Source organism: Sycon ciliatum, chromosome 8, assembly GCF_964019385.1.
Source record: "Sycon ciliatum chromosome 8, ocSycCili1.1, whole genome shotgun sequence".
Classification (NCBI taxonomy): Eukaryota; Metazoa; Porifera; class Calcarea; order Leucosolenida; family Sycettidae; genus Sycon; species Sycon ciliatum.
Window position 1 is genome coordinate 7326763 of NC_088650.1, and position 17746 is coordinate 7344508.

Here is a 17746-nt window from a genome sequence, read left to right on the forward strand (position 1 = left end):
AGGTGAAAGATGGAGGAACATGCTTCAGAGCAAAGATGAACAAGCACATTGAGACTTCACTCCTCAACTCCAAAACGGTCTCTTAACTGCGATTCAAATTTATATTACGCCAAATGGAATAAACAGGAAAGAACCCGGAGAAATGCACTCCATGCTAAAAGCAGCAGCAGTATGTATAAATGTGTCATGGGAAGACATCCCTAAAGATCAGCCAGTCCAACACACACCATACAGAAAAGAGCAGCATTGCAAAGCAGCATTGCTACAACAGTTACTGATTCTTGCGCACCACACGCCACTGAAGGAGCTTACCACTTTCCCATCGGGCAGCGTGACGGAGTGGCCGCTACTGAGCTTCCCAAACAAGGCTCCCCTGCAGCAGAAGACAAAACAAGAGCAGCACGCAGCACAGAACAGCCACGATAACATAAGTAGCCTGGGAGTGACTCGCCTGCAACATCACGCAAATACACACACACACGCACGCACGCACGCACACACCATTTGACGCCCATCGCCGGAGGTGATGATAGCGATGCTACAGCAGAAGCCATAGCAACTTGTGCTGGGAGTGCACCATTCTATAGCTTGCAAGGCTGAAAGAATTGACCACCACTATTCAGCCTGGTCTACACCACACAGCTATGAAGTGGCTTTTCTGGCCAGTGAATCCCTCCTTTTTGGTCTTTTTTCACACGCACACACACGCGCGCGCGCACACACGCACACGCATACGTACACACACACATGCATACATGTACACACACAGTAAACAGCCAGCCGAAGCATACAGACGGGCAGGCAAGGGCACTTCTGACCGCAAACCAGGCATGACGTGCCACGCCATGCATCACTACAACAAATCAACACAATGCTCTGCAGTGCAAAACACTCAAGTAGGCTCCACAGCAACTCACTTCTTAACGCCAAGCTCTGTTGCCCTTCGTGGATTGAATGTCCCCTGCAAGTCTGGCAACTGTAGAGAAGAAAATTTAACTCGGATACTGAGCAAGTATTATAATTAAAATAGATAACGTTAGATAAAATGGATAGTTGCTTCATAACTCGTTTCCATGTGATTTCTTCTATTTTAAAACAGAAAATATACAGTCACCAGTGCTGGAAATGCTCGCCGTGTAACAGAGACACAGTCAAGATTCCTGTCTACTGACTTCAGACTGTATAGCGGGCAATTTCCGTACAAATGAACAGTTTGTCACGTGGACATGGCCAATGAAACTTTTATGAAAGTTTGTACCACCGCATCACCGTACTGGATAGTAGAATTTGTGTCGCCATTACTCAAATGCACTGAGAGATACTTACAGTGAAACGTCGTTAGGAAGAACACTGATAAGACAAAGGTTTGCCTAAGAAGAACTAGTATTCGTAACTGCATTGGATAAAACCCTGTGTATTCACTGGGTAAAACATTTGGATAAGAAGAACTCCCGTTATTGCGAACAAATATCATTGGTCCCTTGATGTTCGTCCTAAAGAGGTTTGGCTGTACTTCGCTTTTCACTTTCCTTTTGTCCTGTCCACCCTTCCAGGACACTCCCCTGATCCTTCAAATAAACTCCTAAAAGTATGAATGATTGCATAACATACAGACTGGGGCCCTGGGTGTTCGGAGAACCATCACTATTGCTGGTGCGCACACTGAATAAAACAAGCACTGCTCACAACACACCCAGGCGACCCATGAGCTCTGCTCAAAGCATGCTCAGAAGCCCTCACCAGGCAGCACATGAGTGCGGGCCGCTTACCTGGCAAACATATGCAGTGCTGATCTCGTCTGTGTGCCCTCCGGGTGACGATGACGAAGCATTGGACGAGGGACGGGAGAAGGCACCAACAAACGATCTCTTCGCTGGCGGATGGTCGTCAGTACTGTTGTTCGAGTCACTCTCTGAAGAAGAGACGACGAAAAAAGGAGTACATTAAAAAAAAATCAAAAGCAAGAATTACACAGAGAAAAGAGCAGGTTATTACGGCCATTGAAGGTACGTTACAACGAACAGTTTCAGTTTTCCTCTTTGTGCACCATATCACGTTCTTCGTATTACCAAGAGTCCATGGACTCTTGGTAATACATATACGATAAAGCCGTTATGAAATGTCGATTCAGTTGGTCCTGTGGATCGCCATCCTCAAATTGTTTCAGTGCAGATGGACTTATCGTGACCGAAGGCTGCTGCACACAGCGAGTCGACTAACAGAACCGTACAGTTCTCCGCTACTAACCGTTGTCCGATGAGGCCGGTGAGGGAGTCATAGAGCCCGATAGCAGAAACTGCTGCGGCCGAGGCTCTGACTGTGTTATGGGCACTGCAGAGAAGAACAGGCAAACACAATGTCACAGGTTATAGCAAGGTGTGCTCTAAATGTTAGGTATGAGGGCAAAAGACCCGGTTAGGTGAACAGAAATATTAGGTACAGAGAAGCAGTTCCCTATTAGATTATGTGTGTTAGTGTTTGTGCGGCTATTGAAATTTTAGGTATGAAAGAGATGCACCGAAAGTACCAAAAATAAAAGTACACCAAAAGGTGTGAAATTACAGTAATCTCCCAAGAGTGCACAACTCACAGTCCATCCTCAAGCGTTCCATCGAGACTTACACTGATTTTTGCGATCTTTTTCTTGAGAACGATTCTCACCCTGAAATGACTTTCGGCGACTGACGTGAAAGAACACTCATGACACCCACCTCGTCGAATGGAGCATGCATTGTTTGTGGTGTATGGGTGCAGGAAGGTGGTATGTTCGCGAGGTGCATATCGAAAATGATCCGAAAGACTTTGTGATGGTGCCATTCGGCGGAGAACATTTGAATTTTTCGTACGATTCAGAACAGTCGGCGAAATCGAGCCAGTAACCTGAAAGGAGGGCGTGAACAGGTGTAATTTTCGACAATGTGGTTGCCCTCGACCCTGCTCTCGGACATTCGAGTAATGGTTATGGCAAAATCGATGGTGCTCCAGGTTTTTCAGACGCATTTCTTGACCATACTCAATTCCGTAGATAAACCTGTGCACAGAAAGCACGCACGAGTTCAAACTAACTCCACTGTATACAGTTCACGTGTTTTCCACAGATCCAAAACACTCCTGGGACCAGGAAAGTGGACAATACGCTGGAGTATAGACGTGCACATTGCGAACACGCCCGCGCGCCACTCCTGCACACCCGTGTCGGACATCACATACTGGCCATGTCACGGTGCCGCAGACCTAATGGGTGTGCCCCACACGCTTGCGTTACACACATTTAGATCCTACATGCACACGTGGAGCACAAACATGCCCAACTTGCGTGCCACGGATGCACACACACTGTTCGTACATGCCGGATACACTTCGCATACATCACATGTGTGTGCCACACCGTCGGAGGAATACAAACGAGCACGGATACGCACATATGAGAGTACCTCACCAACAAAGCCTAGCCAGGTTCGCACTCGGTTTCCTATCAACACTAATTTCTGGCTAGAACAGTGCAGTAGCAATAGCCGAAACAGAGAGAACGCAACACGGGTGGCCAAGCAAGTGGCATACAGCATAAACAAGACAAACGTACTTTGTACATTCACATACAGTCAACTTCTCTAATAACCACTGCGTATATAACGACAATTCGCGAATAGGACAGAATTTCCATGCCCAGAGCATGCAAAGTGACACACAGCATAAACAAGACAAACGTACGTTGTACATTCACACACTTTTAAAAGTTTGTATACATGTATGTGATTGCATTGATATGCTTTGGTTTTCTTTCCTCAAAGGAGAAGTGACGCGTGCATGGTATATGCATAGACCGTTGAAGTTCGTGTGAATGCATCAGACGCACACATGTACAGGACACTTTGCATTTTTCAAACTGAAACCGTATACATAAGCATGTGTGCGCGTGTGTGTGTGTTTGTTTGTGTGCGGGGGGGGGGGGGGTACGTGTATGTGTGAAGAGCAAAAACCAGTACTGATAAATTGATAATGCAGGCCAAGCAGAGAGGAACGCAAAGCAGACAATCACCTCTACATTGTAATCTTTTGCAAATAACACATACATGTACATGTAGCTTCATAAGCAGATAACGAGATATTGTGAGCGCGACAGACAGACTCACACACACACACACACACGCGCGCGCACACACACGCACCCCCCCCCCCCCCCCCCCCCCAACAGACTAGGGTCCGGCGGATTCTGCCGGCAGAAAAATTGGGAGAATTCGGTACTTTTTCTGGCAAGTTTCATGCCTGTTTGGTATGTGGATAAAGAAATGGAGCAGAACTCGAGGAATTGCCCGCCATAAGGTTTGTATGGTTCTGCCAATTTCACTGCTTTTCGAGCAGAATCTGCCACCTTTTCGAGCAGAATCCGCCGGTCCCTACCACAGACACACACCACGAGACCATAAATCTGAAACGGCGTGCATTTTGACACACACACGCACACATGCACACACACACACACACACACACACACAGTCACACGCACAACACACACACACACACACACCACGAGACCATACATATGAAACGGCATGCGTTTCGACGGGCTCTAGAAGGCCACGAGTTACAGTGTGTAGGTGATCCACATCAAGGCAATACGCACCACCAGCCCGGCTACATGTACCGATATCTCATACTAGACAGCAACTGAACGCGGCACACATACTACACACAAGAGCACGTACTACGGCAACTTCCTCCTTATGCTTACGGTTGTCGAATACAGCATTGACGGCACACCGAGACACACAGAGGGACACAAACTAGGGTCTACAATGTACACACATGCATGTACATGTGCATGCACAATGTACAATGTATACACAGCTATGCGTTTGCGTGTTTTCATGCTCCATTCAAAGGTTTATGTATACGGCATGTATGATTTATGTTGCTTGAGTACGCCCACTTTGAAAGTCGAAGTTGGATTATACAGGGCGTGAACAGGTGAGATTTTTATGTCTAGCTGTTAATTACCCTTACCTTAGCCCACCAAGGAAATCGGAATAATCAAACTCGATGGTGCTCCAACTTCATTTCGACGTAGAAAATTCGCTGTTTGAACAGCTCAATTTCAAAGGGTAACCACTGATTTCGATGTGAAAAACGTTTCCTGATCGCCATAAAAAAATTCCTGCCGACACACACCATAACAAGCTCCAAGTTCACAAACAGTGGCCACAAACGGTTGCTCGTCATGAAGGTGGTTCGACACTTTCGACCAAATTCGTTCACTTCCGTATTCAGTTGACAATTTTTTTTGCCGTCATCAAGACTTATTTGGGCCCAAAAGCGCAAAAATCAGTGTAAGTCTCGATTAGTGGCAGAGATATGTTTTTTGCACGCTTGAGGATGGACTGTCAGGATAATCCTGCAGATGGACTGATGGTTGCGTACGTTTCTCACCAAGGACTTACCTGAGAAGACCAATGGAGTCACAGTCACACCATCATCAAATGTCTGAACGGGGTAAGTTGCATCCTCACTACTGTACTCGGCCATGGCTGAGAGAGAGAGAGAGAGAGAGAGAGAGAGAGAGAGAGAGAGAGAGAGAGAGAGAGAGAGAGAGAGAGGAGAGAGAGGGAGAGAGAGAGAAAATTACTTGTCAGTTGAAGCAAATAAAATGGCCGCAACACAACACACACACACACACACACACACACACAGCACAGCACAAACAAAGAAAACAGACACAGCTCCTCAGGGACTAACACGTGACACAACACGGAGAAGCCACTACTGCTGAACACAAAATAACTTTATTATAAGCATTGCATACCTTCTGGCATTGCCGCGGGGTGCATGGTGAACGGAACCAGTGAGCGAAGGATATTGCTCTACATGGAGAAGATCAGAAGAGTAGTGCATACTGTACTTAACCCGGCATACTTTGGATAGCTGATATATACACAGACGGGTAACATGAAATACAGTGAAGACCCTAGAGAAAATCAGTACCATCATGTACTTCTTGCTTGCCTAGTCCACAATTACAATCTCGGGTTTGGACGGCATGGAGAATGTCTAAGCATTTTGAATTGAGTTTATTGATTCAGTTCTTTTTTTTAAATTATATAAAAATTGATTTGAAGTTTTGTTTTGTTTGGGTTTGAAAATCTTTATTTCACACATGCATTTTTCTGATTTCTTCTCCAGTGCAGTGTATGGTTTATTGCATTTTAATCCATTGTGTTAATTATTTGCCCGTAAAAAAAAAGAATGTCTGTCTTGTAAGCACCTCAATACACACTACCAGGATGATGTCACTTACCCAAGCAGCTACATGCCCTTTGAAGTCGTTGTCTAGTTCAAAGTACATTTGTGCGGATACGCCAGGAAGCACTGTAATACTGCACTACAATTTGAGTATTGAGTAGTGAGAACATGTACATGTATAATGTAGTACAGTCAACTTTGCGTATAACGACACGCGGCGGGGCATCAGAAAAGTGTCGTTGTTCGCGAAGTGTCCTTATACCCGAAGTCTCATTCTAATATTATGTATTATAGTTAGATGGGACTTTGCTCTGGGCATGGAAATTCTGTCGTTATTCGCGAATTGTCGTTATATCCGCAGTCGTTATTAGCGAAGTTGACTGTACATGTAAGGTGGCGAGTCAGGTTACCAAGTAATATATCAATGTAGTGAACAAGCACACTAGCTACATTAAAACACACACCACTGCAAACCTGACAGGGTACCAGCTGACAACCTACGACAACTAGTGCATGGAGAGGAAGAACCTTACGGTCGCTTTCGGTCCACAGTAGTTCAAGTTGTACTTGCCGACTTGCCAGTGAGTGAGGCATGATCCTGCAGTAACAACACAGGCAGTTCCGTCCATTGTCACCTGAATACAAGAAGAATCTGACTGCTTTCAACAAGAATTACTATTACCACCTTGCGGAAGTCAGATACTTATGTACTGTAGAGGCAGATACTTATGTACTGTAGAGGCAGATACTTATGTACTGTAGAGTCAGATACTTATGTACTGTAGAGTCAGATACTTATGTACTGTAGAGGCAGATACTTATGTACTGTAGAGTCAGATACTTATGTACTGTAGAGGCAGATACTTATGTACTGTAGAGGCAGAAAATTTCGTCGGGAGATAATTTCGTCCAACTCCTAAGAAAGGGAGTTCGTCCGGTTGAAAATTTCGTCCATGGATCATAATAGTGTATAGAAAAGCTGGACAAATCGACATTAGTCCGGCACTTAATTTAGTCCAAAAGTTCCTTGGACGAAAAAGACGAAATTAAATTCCAGACGAATATTTCTGCTTATACAGTAACAAGAATATAAGAGGCAGTAGCAAGGAGACACACAGAGAGTAACCCAGACAGCAGGTCAAAACGTTCAGTTCAAGTACCGGTACACGTGCCAGGTACACAGCACAGCACAACGCCACCACAAACAGCTCCAGTGCAAATACCAGGCAGAACGAACTGTCTCATGAGAAAAATTAGCGATAAATCCAGCCACCACGTTAACACCAGTCACTTCACCACAACAACACTCTTGGCCGACCCACTCCACTTGCACATAAGCGCCATCATAGCGGACAATTTAGTTGAGCTTTTAGCATGGCAGACTCTCCGGACAGCTATTTTGCACCAACAGAGCTCATCAGTGGACGCAACAGATAGTGAATGATGCGAGGTGAATGAATGCTGCTTTATAGGCCGAAACTGGCGCAATCGCGCACTTTCTACATCGAAGTGTGGCATTCCCAAAGAAACAGAGGTGCTAAAGGTGATAGGAGACATCCTAGCAGAGGTGATAATGCAAGCGCAAAGTGCTGGGACATGGTGTGCAGCGCTAGAAATGGTGCGGAAAGCAGTTACATGTAGTGACAAACTTCGCAAAGGCGCTAAAATCAGTCACTTCACCACTCCACACGGCGCTCTCGGTGCAGTCACTGTCTGTTGATAGCTTCTTCTTTTTTTCTTTTTTTTGCATGGGGATAGAATATACACACCGGAATGATAAAGAAACATGGTGCACTGACACTGAATTTTTTTTCACAGTTTTCTGATTTTTTTCACAGTTTTCTGTTGATAGCTGCTCCGCACCATTTCTAGCACTGCATGTCATGTCGCAGCAATGCACACTTGAGTTAACACCTCTGTTAGAAGTGTTCTCACCTCTGCAGAGCTGTGATCATTTATGTAGACCAGTTCTCACCTGTGTACAGCTGGTATAACCTCTGCAGAGCTGGAGAACCTCCGTTTCTAAGGAAATGCCACATTTCTTATTATTATTAGAGCTAGAACAATGATATAATTAATTCTACAGTGGTCCCTCTATAATCCGGCACCATTTGTGCCACGGAAAATCTGCTGGATTAGGGAGGGTGCTGGATTAGGGAGGGTGCTGGATTAACAAATCTGATTTACTGCTACAATGTGCATGAAGAGGACATTTTGGCTACTGAAAATTGTGCTGGTTTATCGAGGATGCTGGTTTATAAAGTGCGACTGTATATAGAAAGTGGCCCGGATAAGAGACATTTGAGTGTAATGATAAGAGGCAAAGGAATGCTTGGCAAAGTGACGGAAAAGACCTCAATGCAAGGAGCAAGGCGCATTTTCAACCGGAACTTGCGCTCTCTTTCTTGTGCAATTGAAAGAGGCAGGCATATGCTATGGTAACCCTGCTATACCTTCCCTCCAACCATAGTACATCTACCCACACATGGCACATTAATGGGTCAATATAATATTCATGTTGCAGACAAGTAGCCCTGTTTCTACATACCTGGCATGCCGGCAATATTGTCCCAATGGCCACGCGTGAAGAAGAAACAGTTGACGCGGCTGAGGCGAATACTGCGCTAGCCAGAAACCAACAGGAAAGAGCCGAATGCGAAACATGAAGGGTGCTAATGTTCGACAATCCTCCAGGATTAGCAGAAAGCAAGCGAGCAAAAGAGAGAGGAGAGGAGAGGAGAGGAGAGAGAGAGAATGAGAGAGAAATAGAGAGAGAGAATGAGAGAGAAATAGAGAGAGAGAGAGAGAGAGAGAGAGAGAGAGAGAGAGAGAGAGAGAGAGAGAGAGAGAGAGAGAGAGAGAGAGAGAGAGAGAGAGAGAGAGAGAGAGCGAGCGAGCTTCTTACCCCTCGGTGTGTTCTGCCAGGACACGTTGTTGATTTTCACTGGAATTGAATACCAACCTTAGGAAAGAGAGAGAAAAAAAGAAAGAAAAAACAGCTCACAGCATCCACTACAGTCTCAATGTCCTCAACATGTCACATAGCCACATAGTCTACTCCGTGCAAGATCTCCCTGATACAGATCAGGCGCACCTGCCCCAGCTCTAGCTCTCCAAGCGCCTAAAACTCTGTCTTCGCCAAGGTTGAAGGAAGATAGTGGACCTGCTGGCTTAAGGTGGCCGTGCATCACTTTAAAAGATTTGTAAGCAGGCTAGCAGATCTGGCCTCTGAGCTCAGGAAACCAATAACCTTCCTGAGTGGGGTCATAATCGTTGTGCTCCTGTGGCTGGGAGTTGTATGTACGAGCAAGTCACTTTAGAAACTGATCGCAGTGAACACTGAGTGCGTTCGACTACGCACTTGAATCGCTCTTTGAATCCATTCATGAATGGTCGGAGCTTGCGGAATCTCTTCCAGTAGTAGAACGGCGTGATGTTGAACATAATTATTGCACGGAAAAACTGCCGTTTGATCCTGACTTTCTTCTCAGCGTTTTTCTTTCGCATGCAGAAGATTCCATTTTTCCTTTTGATGCTGGAAGTCATGCCTGAAGAATGGACAATGTCGAGGTATTCCCTTGGATCTGGACGCTATTTGATGATGACGAGAGAGAAGAAATGCTGTTCCCTGCTCGGTTCGATATTGCTCCGCTTATGATGTTCCTGGACTGTTATACCGGTGCGCAGCAATGCCAAGAGTGACACATTTTGCTGAAGTAACTGTGCCCAGTTATTCCATGGACGATTTTCGCCAGGATTTCCATGTGACCCGACCCACATTCGAAATTATCGTGGCCGGTGTAGCTAACAAGTTGAACAACCCTGGTGTTCCAATTGCACAGCTCCATGGCAGGCAACCCATTGATTGTACGAAGCAGGTGATGATTTGCTTATGGTTCCTAGGGAATCAAGAGTCATACCTCAATCTGGCTGATCGCTTTGGAATTAGCAAGTCCACCACCCATAGTATTGTCTGGAGAATATGTATAGCCTTGTGCCACTTAATGGAGGATGTAATTGTCTGGCCAACGTCTCAAGTGCTTCTGACTCAGGCTGAAGCTGGATTTAGAGAAACATCTGGCGTGCAAGGCATCATCGGTGCCATAGATGGATCCATATAGTTCCGCCAGAAGACGATGAACAGAGATACTATAATCGCAAGAAGAAGCAGGATGTCCAGTTCCAAACTCACTTTCAGATCGCCAAAGGACAACGATGTGGACTTGAATCTGGCGCAAACCACCATATTTGCAACTGCTTGCCATGGCAACGGCCATTTTTTGGCCGGTTCGTTGTGAATTTTTAGTTTTTGGTATTATGAATGCTATCGGTTTTAAAAATGGAAACAAGGAAAACGGCAGGGCACACGTTATGCGTTAGAGTGGGCATGTACCAAATACATCGCATTACTTAGAGTTTGCGCCTTTGGCATTCTTCAGTTCACCCATCTTTCCATATTCCAGTATTGCCTTGTCACAAAAAAACGTTCAGGTTCACAGATCAAAAACCGAAAAATGAGTCCACCAACTACAAGTAAACGTTTTCCTTGTTTCCATTTTTAAAATATTTTCCTTGGCTCACCATCTGAGTATTTATCGATTTTATTTCCAATTTTGAATTTCCATTTTTCGTGATTTTTTCACATTTCGCGGACAGGCCTAGCTGGGGGATTGTCGAGTTGCACACTCTTGGTACTCTTGATATTGCCAAGAGAGACCTGCATTGGGCTACAAATATGGAGACAAATATTATTAAAGGAATGGCTCAAGGTTGTCACCGACCAAACTTCATGGCTGAATGTACTAGTTTTGACACAGATATGTTGATCCCGGCATGTAGCTGCGCCGAGAAACATGCAAGCTGTGACTATTACTTTAGCGTACAACCATGTACAATGATGTCCAGATCCGGCTATATGGTACGCACAGTTCTGGCCAGAGAAATCCAACCTCATGAATAAAGTAGCGCCGCGTTAGAGTTCACACTCACACGACACAGAGCAGCGTGTGTAGTGCTAGGGCTGTGCAGCGCCCGGCGCTATTTTATTCATGAGGTTTGATTTCTTTGGCCAGTACTGGGTTTGGCAATGCAAACATGTCCCTTCCCAGGCCACACCATTCCGTTCCTAAGTTTCTTGCTCGCCGCCATGTGTTTTCGAACAAGGAATGAAAAACATACAAAATTAGTGTAGCACTCCCTGATAAACGATTCCGTATGAACATGTTTGTTGTAGATGCGCAGATAGCTATAATTATAGTGTACCGGTAATCATTCCCTTGATTGTATGCCTCCTCGCAAAGTACTACTGTGCTGTAGCACCCCCAAGTACTTTTCTAATTGCTTCCTGCTAATTGGGGGGGGGGGGGGGGGGGTAGTATTGTACTATACTACTACTAGTACACGGCTGTTCACGTGCAGGCACTTATCAATATGGCGTCGTTCGGTGCGATTTATGTAACATTGTGCGAATAGTACAAATACGCGATGAGTTTGCGTTTTTGCAAGAAACTCATGTCGATCCTCGCGTGGTTCCACGATTTGGGACGCGAAACCAAGAGAAAAGTTTTGAAAGCGCTCGAGCGAGATACTCGACTTTTCGGCAATTTGAGAGAGAAAGAGGGTGGAAAGGCGTCCTGGCCTGCCCAGTTAGCTGTCTTTCCGCTTCAAACTTGCTCGAACTACTCCTGGCAGTCTGGAGATTGATCTCGCCGTGTGATTGCCAGCCTCTGCTTGGCGTGCTCGCGTGTACAACATCCAAGTTAGACATTTCGTAATCGTTCAACGCACAATAGGGTAGATATCACAATTTCAAGCTCACTTGGCCGGCTGCTGTCTTCTTCTACAATATCCCACATGCCGACTAAGCAATTTACAGCAGGAAGCAGCCTTCTACACTCAACAGCAACTAAAGGGCCACACCATTTTGTCTTCCAAATCAAGAGAAAACAGGCTCCTGACTCGTCGCGCGTATTTAGAAGTTCACGCGCGTATTCTAATGACACTTGGGGAAGACAACCAGAGGATAGTCCTCTACCTGGGAAAAAATCGATCTAAGCTGGGAAAAAATCGGGAGGGGCTTCTCGGAGCCGAGTTTGTCAGCGACGACACAAGGAGTATTCCAGAACGAAGCCAAAGTCGCACGACGCAGAACAAATGTTTCTTGAAGGAAAGGCAGTCATGTGAGGTACGAGCGGAAAGCTTGAAACAAGACGCAGATGATCAGCGTGTTCCCCGGGCTGTCCGGGCTGACTAGTCTCCAAAATCCAGGGGAAACCATGGCCTACTCGTGTTCTGACGATTTGAAAATTCAAATTTTCTTGCCATTGAAGCCCAATCGAGACTTTCGGCGGCCATATTGTTAAGTGGCGTGAAATCACACAAAAAAACAGCCGTGAGTACATGGTAATACTGCCACTTGTTATTTGCCCTCCCTCATCGATATAATATTGGCGAGCAAAGAATGAAAAAAAATGCTATGACCCTGGACTAACCTCACTCGTGGACACATCAAGCCGATCGACGGAAAGCTGTCCGTCTGGCCAGTGCCCAGGACCTGCAAATAGGACGTATTCATGATGGGCTCGCCGGAAAAATTGCTTTGCTCTGCAGGAGTCCAACCGAACGCTGTGTAGCTATAAACACGAGCACTGAGTGCCCAACGACAGGAACCTGGAGAAGCAGCTTTCACGCGGCAGAGGACTGCAAAACAACTCATGTCATGGTAGGCAGCGTCTATATTATTATACAAGCTGTTCCCGAAAAACTAAAAAAGGCAAAGAACAATACTGGAGTGGAGTTCGTATGTGTGTGTGGCATTTCTGAAAGCCAAGAAATCGATTTCAATGTTTGAAGAAACAATCAATCAGGCGATCTTTCAAAAAAGAGTCTTTGGTGAGTCACGTCACGTGCCCACTGACAAAACTTCAAAAGTTAGCATTTTACAACTGCTGGCTCGTGTGAGTCGTGTCGTCGAGCCGTGTGCATCTGGTGTACCGCGGCTAGCGACCGCGGCGCACAGATTCGTGCAGCTAGCGGGTCGCCCGTGGCGACGAACACCTTGGCCATCTCGTGCCGAAATGCCCTCTTCAGACCGGTGCGCATGCGCCAATGTCCTTTCTTGTTGATTGAGGCGGACACGAGGAGCAGCAAAGATGAGGTGTGTTTTCAGCTTTCACCATCGCCAGGGTTTGGAGATTGGATTCTCATCATGTTTATTCCGTTGTGTTGCCCGCGGGTGTGTGCAGCAAGATCACCCGTGATTCCCTGTACGAGTGCGTGCAAGGAGTCATCAAGGGCTCCCAGGAGAAGCAGCGTAAATTCTGCGAAACTGTGGAACTTCAGATCGCCCTGAAGAACTATGACCCCCAAAAGGACAAGCGTTTCAGCGGTACCGTCCGGTTAGTTCTCTTGCCTTGATCGTCTCTTTGTGTGTTCGTCTTGTATCGTGAAGTCTCGTCGCGGCGCAGCGGAACCACGACCTGGTTTCAATTATGACACTTTGTGTATTCTCAGTTTCGATTTCCTGTTAGATAATTGACTCGAATTTTTTTTGTACTACAAAATGATATGGAAGAATAGTGCTACTCAGTGCAAAGACTTACTTTACAATTGGCATGCTAGTATGTGTATTGCAACGTTAATAGCTCCTGCGCGAATACTGTCCCTGCACATCGTAGCAAACTGATCACTTTTCAACTCTGCTTGCTTGAGAATTTTAAAATGTCGATTGCAGAATTGTTTTGAAAATCGAACTTAGTTTGAGATATGCCAATAGTGAGGCGTTAGCAGTATTCATGTGCAATCCGGAACAAACAATGAACACTTACCTGATCAGAGTAAATCGTTACAAGCGAGTTTCCTTTTTCATGAACACTATTTTGAGCATTCAGAACTTGAATTGCAACTTCCAATGCTTGTGATTCAAATTATAAAGTACATATCCATTCTCTCGCCTGCGTACATGTATCTAAATTGTAATTATTCTGCACAGTCATGGTATTTGGTTAGGCATTAAACTCTCACCCAGCATTTTGAGGGTTTTTATATTGCACAGTGTAGCAAGATGAAATGCACAAGGTGATGTGTTTATGCTACATATCTCCATACTGCACACGAGCTGATGTAGGGCCAGATGTATTGGTTCCAACTGCAGTGTGCTGCCGTGTACGTGTGCATTCGCTTGCCTCCGTCTGTATCAGTTACCGTGCAAAATCACAAGTACCTTTCCTTGCCTCTGTGGGTATGTATGTATTCTTTATTTTACTTCGCAACGTCAAACAGTATGCCCAATAATATGATAGCGAAGGGATGATGTGGTGTGACTAAAACTCTGTCTGCTAATGTTCCAACCTGGTCACTACGTATGGTAGCCATAGCGTCTTGGGTTTATCCTGTGTGTGGCAGTGAGTGTGATATCACGTCGTGACGGTGGATGACAGGGCATTGTACTGAGTGAGCATCCTTTTCTTTCCACGTGTGTGCGTGTTTCTGTGTGTTTGCAGTCTGAAGCACATCCCCCGCCCCAACCTGCGCATCTGCGTATTCGGTGACCAGCAGCATTGCGATGAGGCTAAGGCACTTGGTTTCTCCTTCATGGACGTCGAGGCCCTGAAGAAGCTGAACAAGAACAAGAAGCTCGTCAAGAAGCTTGGTGAGTGCCGCAGTTTTGCTTTGCAGAGGGTTTTGTTAGGATATGACGCATAGACATGCCTGGTTTGTCTGATGAAAGTTACCCTTATGCGCCCCTTGCTAGCGTCTCTTCCTCATGCTTTTCTTCTTGTCCGATGAAGGCTTCTATGCTTGCAAAAGTGTATATTTAAAGCTCCCAAGAGTATGAAACTCTGCGTGTGGGGTATCCGACGGCGAAACCCACATTGCGTGTCATACTACGTACGATTAAGGATAGCGTGCGTGCAATGTAAATATCTGAAATGATCATGGTGGGAATTTGCATACATGCAGTTTTTTTCTGTCAGCATGTTCGTTTTTTATTACAGTCAAATCTGCCGTTAGCGACCTCTGGTGTAGGCGACCATCTACCGTTAGCGACCGATTTTCCGTGCACCGACGGTTTCACATACAAACTGATCTGTCCAGAGCGACCATCTGCTGTGCGCGACCAGCGACCGCGATTTCATGCACGGTGGCTGCATTCGAATCTGCTGTAAGCGACCGCGACCCAGGTTCAGTCAGGTGCGAAACTGTACATGTACTTGCCAGTGCGCTGTCACCTGCAAAGTGTGAAAATGCGCTGTCTTGCAAGTGCGATCGACTGGCGCCTGGCCTGTACGAGTACTGAGGCTGTGCTGTAGCTCTCAAGTCCAGGCAGTGTCGATCTACTGCCGTGTCGCATACGCGTACTATGGGTATGGTCGTCGTTGAATATCCAATAAAATGATAATAAAAATCACATTATTCTCGTCGATTTGAGTACATGGAAGCATATACCTGGTATGCCGGATTTACCATACATCTGCCGTAGGAGACCATCTGCCGTAAGCGACCGCTTTTTCTTGCACCAAGGGGCGGTCGCTTACGACAGATTTGACTGTACTCCCTGCTCGTTAAAACTGGCTGGAAACATACAACGCGCCCGCTGCACCACTTGATGTGAGTTTTTGCCGTTGGTGAACCCCGTAAAAAGGTATCAGGAATTGTACACTCTCGGGACCATCTAAATACTCTTGGTGCTGGCTGTATATCTGTTGCTAGCAGACTGTGTACCTGAAACAACCAGAGCTAGAGATGCATCCTCCCGTGACAATAAAAGTGGGCATGGAAAGCTGGCCGTATCGTCTCAGGAGCTGCCTCCAGGCCTGTCTAGTACACATTGATTTGACGTGCTATCGTCAGGGCCGTGCTTGGTTTCCCTGCTCGTGTGATGTGCTCGGTCTACTTCACTCTCCTAGTATATCCTGTCATTTTGGTATTCTTGTTCAACACCCTGTCGATAGCTGCTGTACGGTTTTGGCTACAGCTTGGGCTTAGTAAAATTGCTAATACTTCCTGTCATCTTTGCATTCCGTTGTACAGGCAAGAAATACGATGCTTTCCTGGCCTCCGACACTCTGATCAAGCAGATCCCACGTCTTCTTGGACCCGGTCTGAACAAGATGGGAAAGTTCCCCACCCAGCTGACTCACTCCGAGAACATGAAGCACAAGGTTGAGGAACTCAAGAGCACCATCAAGTTCCAGATGAAGAAGGTAATGAACTGTTGAAGATGATCCTTTTGATGTTGCAAGCTTTGACTTGCAATGTTCTGCCACTTCCTAGGTTCACTCAGCCTTGATGAGTACCTAGCATTGCTGGGCGTGAAGGTGGCAAGGAAAGTAATGCCAGCCTACCTCAATTATGCCGTGTGCCATAAAATAGGTGCCGATCACCCTCATTCTGGTAAACTATAATTATGGAGTGTCTAGCTTTATATTGGAGGCTTTGGCGGATTTATCTGACACTCACTTCACAGTATTGGTTTTCTCAGATTGTGTTGTGTCAGTATGCCCACAGTTTGGCCTGTGAGAGGAGGATGGCAACTAGATGTTCAGGGGGGGGGGGGGGGCAAGTTCTGCTTTCGTTGGTGACAATAACCCGTTCCGCTGTTATGTGTTTTCCTTTGTTTTTGTCAGGTTTTGTGCCTTGCCGTCGCCGTCGGTCATGTCAAGATGGGCGAGGACGAGCTCGTCTCCAACATCTTCATGTCCGTTAACTTCCTCGTCTCCCTGCTGAAGAAGAACTGGCAGAACGTTCGCTCTCTGACCATCAAGAGTACTATGGGAAAGCCCCAGCGTCTCTACTAACTTTCATGTTGCTCTCCTCCTGAAAACTTGTAGCCTCCGCTCCAAAGACCAATCCACAGTTGCCTTTCTGTGTGAGAGTACAGAACGTGTGTGTCCATGTGTAGATCCACATGTGCAAGCACTGCTATGGCTTTGGTGCTATTGTGTGCTAACAAATCCCCTGATGACAGCCACACGGGACTGCAAAAGGTTGCCATAAGACATCGATAGTGGCTGACAGCTGCTCTGCTGTACACAATGCTTCATTGCATGCCAAAGCAGGTGCCGTGTGGATAGAAATGTGCACGATCCAGTGTAGCAAGTCGGATCTTTCGTGTTCCAAGATGAAGTGAATACTGTAGTAGTCTGTCCCCCAGAAATTCCCTGCAGAATTCTGCAGCTGAAAACAGTAAATTCTGTGCTAATTCTACAAATCCTATATTCTGCAAGGTATGTCACGCATAAAAGCCGTGATTTTTTCCTATAGAAGCCGATGTCAGTGCTAGGCTTCTATTCGAACCACTTATCTCTATGTATGTCAATACTAAACCAGGCTTAGGGGCCGTCCGGGGTTACCGATTGTTTTTACAAAACGAAAAGTTTTAGTATTTTTCAGCCCCCACCTTTTCTGCAGGTAAAACGAATTCCAATAAAATATTGATGTCAATTTTCGACATCCAGAAGTAACTGGGCATTCTCCATCAGCATTCAATAATTATTTTCAAAACGAA

At 45.9% G+C, this 17746-nt stretch overlaps 2 protein-coding genes across 2 annotated transcripts in view; one reads left to right on the plus strand and one right to left on the minus strand.

Annotated features, from left to right (window-relative positions):
* Positions 1 to 13069, minus strand: part of LOC135823100 (zinc phosphodiesterase ELAC protein 2-like) — a 27738-nt gene extending 14669 nt beyond the window's left edge. The window contains exons 1-10 of the mRNA XM_065335933.1: positions 12729 to 13069; positions 9143 to 9199; positions 8786 to 8856; positions 6771 to 6835; positions 5801 to 5858; positions 5439 to 5525; positions 2248 to 2331; positions 1770 to 1912; positions 918 to 976; positions 313 to 373 (exon numbers count right to left, since the gene is read on the minus strand). Of these exons, the coding sequence (XP_065192005.1) occupies positions 313 to 373; positions 918 to 976; positions 1770 to 1912; positions 2248 to 2331; positions 5439 to 5525; positions 5801 to 5858; positions 6771 to 6835; positions 8786 to 8856; positions 9143 to 9199; positions 12729 to 12952 (909 nt within the window). The 5' untranslated portion in view covers positions 12953 to 13069. The remainder of the gene's footprint in view (positions 1 to 312; positions 374 to 917; positions 977 to 1769; positions 1913 to 2247; positions 2332 to 5438; positions 5526 to 5800; positions 5859 to 6770; positions 6836 to 8785; positions 8857 to 9142; positions 9200 to 12728) is intronic.
* Positions 13070 to 13295: 226 nt separating this feature from the next.
* Positions 13296 to 17088, plus strand: LOC135823102 (large ribosomal subunit protein uL1-like). Its single transcript, XM_065335935.1, has 5 exons — positions 13296 to 13393; positions 13482 to 13634; positions 14739 to 14887; positions 16270 to 16442; positions 16866 to 17088. Exons 1-5 carry the CDS (start codon positions 13389 to 13391, stop codon positions 17034 to 17036), a joined length of 651 nt encoding a protein of 216 aa, XP_065192007.1. The 5' UTR covers positions 13296 to 13388; the 3' UTR covers positions 17037 to 17088.
* Positions 17089 to 17746: the final 658 nt, after the last annotated feature.

Excerpts from the sequence above, each read along its gene's own strand:
- LOC135823102 (XM_065335935.1), top strand. Across the intron at positions 13,635-14,738 it reads CGTTTCAGCGGTACCGTCCG|TCTGAAGCACATCCCCCGCC; the intron begins GTTAGTTCTCTT and ends GTGTGTTTGCAG. Across the intron at positions 14,888-16,269 it reads GAAGCTCGTCAAGAAGCTTG|GCAAGAAATACGATGCTTTC; the intron begins GTGAGTGCCGCA and ends TCCGTTGTACAG.